The sequence below is a fragment of the Octopus bimaculoides genome, chromosome 4 (genome assembly GCF_001194135.2).
Source record: "Octopus bimaculoides isolate UCB-OBI-ISO-001 chromosome 4, ASM119413v2, whole genome shotgun sequence".
NCBI lineage: Eukaryota > Metazoa > Mollusca > Cephalopoda > Octopoda > Octopodidae > Octopus > Octopus bimaculoides.
The window spans coordinates 121,836,051-121,842,512 of record NC_068984.1 but is presented as its reverse complement, the minus strand read 5'-3'; the positions used below and the strand labels follow the sequence as shown (position 1 = coordinate 121,842,512).

The 6,462-nt window shown below is 36.6% G+C and overlaps 1 protein-coding gene across 2 annotated transcripts in view; it reads right to left on the bottom strand.

Annotated features, from left to right (window-relative positions):
• Positions 1-6,462, bottom strand: part of LOC106880302 (uncharacterized) — a 45,826-nt gene that overhangs the window by 19,234 nt on the left and 20,130 nt on the right. For both annotated transcript variants that reach the window (XM_014930174.2, XM_014930173.2), the window contains exons 3-4: positions 4,493-4,613; positions 328-500 (exon numbers count right to left, since the gene is read on the bottom strand). In XM_014930174.2, coding sequence (XP_014785660.1) covers positions 328-500; positions 4,493-4,613 — 294 coding nt within the window. The remainder of the gene's footprint in view (positions 1-327; positions 501-4,492; positions 4,614-6,462) is intronic.

Here is a 6,462-nt window from a genome sequence, read left to right as displayed (position 1 = left end):
GGAGGACTATGGTAAATAATAGGGGGCTGAGGACGGAACCTTGGTGGACCCCTACCTCTACCCGGAATTCATTGCTGTACTCATTTCCAACCCTCACCTTACTGGCCGCATCTCTGTACAATATATATATATATATATATATATATATAGACTGATGCAGGTGTGGCTAATTGATTAAAAAGTTGGCTTCTCAATCACATGTTTCAGAAATAGATGAGGCTTGGTGACAGGAAGGACATCCAGCTGTAGAAAATCTGCATTAAGAAACTACACATAAGCATGGTAAAACAGACACTGAAAACGAGGACGATGATGACATATACCAACCATTGTATCAAAATTCGATGTCCAATCTCCAGGTGACCAAAACACTCGGTGTTTGTCCTGGCGGATATTACAATATTTCAGATCTTTATCATAGTAGAACTGGCATTCATCAGGATCCATCCAGCGTGCAGCCAGACCAATTGCATCACCTACAGCAGCACCATAAATGAGACCTGCAATACAGTTACACAAAGGCCAGTTACTTCATGATAAGACATTGTTACACACACACAAACACACATAATCAATAACAAAACTCATATACTATTACACATACTAACAAGTAGTCACTCATTGCATTACTTTTACTCAACTGAAACAATACACTGTGCCACAAAATCCTAGTAGCATGCTGTGTTACACTTTCTCACCTGCAGTTACATAATGTTACAGTCATTCAACAAGGCATATTGTGTTACACCAAATTCCTGTAGAATTGGGAGTTATGGTTACTACACTATGAGACATACAGGGTCAGTTATATGATACATTGTGCTACATTGTTAATACAGCAAGGTGCACACTGTGTTACAGTTGCAACACAATGTTACTTAGTAAGAACATCATGAACCACAATGTTATAGTTACTTTAGAATGATACATACTGTGATATAGTTACTAGACGACAACACACAAACTATATTACACAATTACTACGTTGTGACAGAATACACAATGGCACACATAGTGTTACAATTACTGAACTATGACACAGTGTTACACAGTTACAACACCAAGACACATTTTTCTTTAAACCTTTAGTATTCTGATTATTCTGTCAAATTCAACGCTTATTTAATCATATTGCTTTGAATTTATCCTACACTGTCTTGTAGCCTTGAGATTTTGGTGATGTGATTGCTCATATACAAAATGACATTGTAGGGTAGGTGTGAGAGACCAGATCTGGCCAGTTTGAACATAAAGCAAGTAGAATATTTTGGTTGGATACGACCAGTTGAAATGCTAAAGTGTTAAAGTTTGTCATGGAATAAAAACCAGTACTCATAATAATATTTTCAGCCCCATCTGGTGGTAAATTCCTATTAAAATTTAATTCTAATCCTACTAATTTAATAATGATCTTATAATAATAATTATAAACTAGCAGGAAAAAAAAATATTATTCATAAAGAGTAGTACAATTACAAATTGCCTGTAATTCATGGGCAATTCGTAACCGAACTACTCTTTATGCCTAGTTGATGTCTAGCTTGGACATCTGTAGGAAAAATGTGGGTGGTGGGTGGACAGATTCTAAGTGTCTGGTCCAAATGTTTACAAGAGAGTGACCTCTGCTGAAGGCACCCAAGGATCACATGACAATATTAAAGTGAGTGAATGGTCTTTCATGCCAATGACCCAACTGTGTTACACTGTGACACAGACAATGTGTAACAGCAGTGGTAGTGGTGTTAGAGGCAATGTTTGAGGTGGTTGTATTGCTTATGGGATTAGCTGTAATGTCACCAGTGAGCAAGTGATGATGATAATAATGGTGGTGGTGGTGGTGGTCATGGTGATGGAGATGTCAGAAGAGATACAGCTGGTTAATGGTAGAGGCATGTTCAATGGTAGGAGCACAGACAGTAGCAAATGTTTTCAGAATCTTTAAGACTGTAACTTCACTGAAACTGACTGCATCATGGAGTTTTAAAATGGATCAATAAAGTAGAGGAATATCATTCTGACAACGACGATGGCGGCAGCGACCACCACCACCACCATCTCTTCCATCAAATAACATTTTCCCCCCACAATCATAAAATACTTCCATCTACCCCACCAACCCTGTTCCACTGCCAACACTATTCTTTTTAACAAAACCTCTCTAGCACAAATAATCTTCACAACCACCCCCAATCAATTACATCACCACCACCACCACCACCATTACTCCTATCACCACCAACAACATCACTGCTATTGCCAACAACATCACCACCACTACCAAGAACAATATCACCACCACCACCATCAAGACTAACATTATTAACACCCCCTCCTGAACACTGCCACTACCAACAAATGAAAGAAACCATCGAGGCAGACAAAAATGAAAATCCATAAAAGAGCGGAAAAGCAAATGAAACAGCCAGTTTGTTTCACTGGTTTTCCATTGGTCGGTCATATCTATTTCAGACATCTTACCATCCTCATGGTTGGTGGTGATCTGTGAGCTTTCCATAGGACATCATCTAGACCAATGCCAGGGTTGCTGACTATTTAGAAAATGGATTAGTAAAGTTCCGGAAGCTCAGAGGAAAACTCCCAACCGTCATATGACCCCAAGAAATGGCCCTTGTTCAATACTGTTACTGCCTTTAAGTGATGAACTTGTGGTATGTTGTACTTGGTGGTAGCAACAGTAGTAGTATAGTTTACAAAAGAACGATGGTGGTGAGAGTGGTGTGTGTGTGTGTGTGTGTGTGTGTGTGTGTGTGTAAAGAAAACCAAATTTCATCAGATTGATTTTTATGGTATCTAGTTCTGTGTCAGTGGTAAATTGGGATGATTGATACCTTTCACTTGCATAACCAGGCATTGAAATAATAAAGCCTCAAATCATGCTGTTTTTATCCCATGAGGCCTAAGTGCAGTTAAACAGAAAAAAAAATGAAGGTTATGGAAAATTAACAAATGTTATGTTTCTAGCAAACCCAAAGACTCATTTGGATATAATGACAGTGCTAATAATAATTTATTACATTACCACAGTGAAGGCACAGTGATTAGAGCATTGGCCTTACAATCATGAGGTTGTGAGTTCAATTCCTAGATTGGGCTGTGTATATTATTCTTGAGTAAGACACTTTATTTCACATTGCTCCAATTCACTCAGCTGCAGAACTGATTTGATGCCAAGCTGTATCGGCTTTTGCCTTTCCCATGAACAACATTGGTGGAATGATGAGGGGAGGATGGTTTGCATAGGCAACTGCTGGTTTTCCACAAACAACCTTACCTGTACTTGTGCCTTGGAGGGGAACTTTCTAGGAGCAAACACATGGCCATTTGTGACTAGCCTTTCTGTTTGGAAACAGTATTTCTAGGACTACATTATCAAACTGTCTTTTTTTTAAAAGACAGTTGAATATGATTTGAGGGCACTTTTGTATGCTGTTTCTAGCAGTCAAGAGAAACTCAATTCCTTGGTCAGCCTTAATTAAGAGGGACTATATAACCAACCTGTCCTTATCCCCTTAAATAGGATTTGAGGGAGATTTAGCTGATATTTCTAGAACTCTCTTTAGCAAAGGTAACTTATTGGAAGCTACTTCTATCCCAAACCTTATGCTGTCATAAAATTGGGAAATATTTAATCAAATTTGGAGAGATAAAACACACAAACTTGTTTCAATGAGATTTGAATTTAAACAGAAGACATAAGTATATTTCTGCCCAAACAATCAGAAATGTATCTAACATTTTCACCAACTGCTGTGCTATGATGTTTTTGTTCACCTCCAATATATATTGTGTTTTTAAACACAGCACATCCATAAGAGATACCTCAGTAAATTTGCTTTTTGCAATGTATTTACATTAAGTATGATACACAAATGGCTCTTCTTTTATTGTTTTTCTTTTTAATCTAAGGTTCAAAGAGCTTCATAAGAGACATTGTTTAACATTATTTACATGGTGCTAAAATAACAGATAAGTCTAAATAATGAAGTCCTTCCCAGAGACATCAAAATGGTTGTAGTGGATCAGAAATCATAACCCATGAGCTAGCAATACATATCTCATGCATATAGCCATTTCACATTTGATCATGTACCAAATACCAAACACCAAAGTAACTTAGGAGAGAAGTAGTATGTGCTGAAAACCTAATATATATGTAACTAGGGTACATAGGATAAGTCAGCTTGGTGGAGTCCTTTCTTCTCCGATTTATACTGACAGGAGGAGTTGAATTACCTACTGTCAAAACACTTTCAATTTCCCAAGACTACAACAGTTTACAGTTAGTGATTTGTACCTAATCTCCAGTATTAGTTTATTAATTTGCAATGATAGGATACATACTGACCTCTTACCTCATGCACTGAAACCATCTATGCTGCCAGCAAAATAAACAAATAGTCTTAAAAGTATTACCTTCACAGTATCACATGCTGACCATTAAATTAGTACCAACATTGAAAAAGATGTCTACCTGTAATTTTATCACTCAACACATGAGCATCCAGTTTGGTGGAATTTGGTGGAAAATGAAGAGGTGTTTTCAACCGGCTTGGCACATATGTTGTGTGAGTCTGCATTTGAATGTATTTCATCTGTAATTAAACCAGAATTTGGGTTTTCTTTTTAAGGTTTGTATTACTTTTATCCAGTTAAAAGTTGCAGCATTAAACAGAAACTATGTATTCACATATATCTATAACAATGTGTGTGTGTGTACACACATATATGTATATATCGTTTTAATCATCATCATTTAATGTCTACTTTCCATGGCATAGGCTGGTTGGTTCAACAGCAGCTGGCAAACAGAAGACTGTTGTGCTCTAATGTTTGCTTTATCATGGTTCTGTAGGGCTGAATGGCCTTCCTAATGCCAACCACTTTACAGAGTGTATTGGGTGCCTTGCCTTTTATTTGGCACTAGTACAAGTGAGGTCATAAGAGAAGACTCCTCAATTGATGGTGGGGGCAGGAGAGGAGATAGAAGGAAGTGGCTTTATGGCCAGGTGATGAGAGGTTAAAGTATGATAGAGGGACAGGAACAGGTTCTTGCTGTAGAGGAGATACATGGATATCCCAGCTGGATGAGAAAGGATGGGGAAGATATATCAGGGAGTATCCTCAAGTAACAGTGTGTGTGTATTTTTGTGTGTGCATATATATATATATATATATATATAAATATATATATATATATATATAATACAGATTGTGCAACTGAACTGAGAGCAATAACAATGTGTCTGCTAAATCTTAAATAAGTATTGTGAATTAAGAGCTAATATTTTGCAGGTAATAATTATAAGGTATTAACATATTTTTTTTATAGATTGTGTTAGATAATACCAGAATAATAAAATCACTGCAATGAAACATTATTTGCAGATGAGCCATGCTAACCACACCCCACATTACATCATTATGCAAAGTCAGCAGTCAACTGTATTCTGACTAAACTTGAGATGCACAAGATGTTTGCTGTTAATTACACAGAATCTGTTGTAACTGCAAGTATATTTGCATCTTCCTGGTTGGTTTTTAAATGGTTTACTGCTATAAATCCACAAACCAATATGACCAAGGTTGCAGAAAACTAAGGTGTGAGCAAGAAAGGGTGATGAAGTTAGGGCCATTAGAATTTATTTAGGTATGACATCTAAGTTCACAGGCATCAAAGTCCATTTTAAAGCTATTTGGGGCTAATAGAGCACCAAAATGTTTTTGACTAGCTGAAGCAGAGAGGAAAGAAAGTGAGAATTGTTTTTGATAGAGGAAATTTGTATTCAATCAAGTCACTGATCATCACAATTGACATTGGTGGAAAGAGTAATACTGTTGGAAGGTGCCAAAATCATTGATCCCTATTTTACAGTTGAGACAAGGAGTGTTTACAGTGCAAACTACAGGTTTTACATTTTATACACACACACACATATATAATGGTGTTAGGAAGGGCATCCAGCCGTAGAAGCCTCGCCAAATCAGACTGGAAACTGGTACAGCTCTCCGGCTTACCTGTTCCAGTCAACAGGTTTCATGGCTGAGCCATGAAAAAGAAGCTTCCTACTCAATTCAAAAGACTTCCTGAAACTTGAACTCTTGAACCCCACCCCAAACCTACATAGACAAAACATTTATAAGAGACTGACTAAAGCAAAATTTCATTCAGAACTCAAATTTAGGTACAAACAGTTGATCCTCATAAAAAATGCCTTTTCTCTCTGACTCCCACCAAAATTCTTTTTAATATTTCTAATATTTGATAAGACTAATACATTAAAACCAGTAATATTTTGTTAAACATTCTCTAAAATGTACTTCTGTGCCTTTTCCAACTTTATTTACTTTTTTAAACTATAATTTTTGATTTGTATGGACCTCTAACCACTTTTCATATATATATATATATATATATATATATATATATATATATATATATAT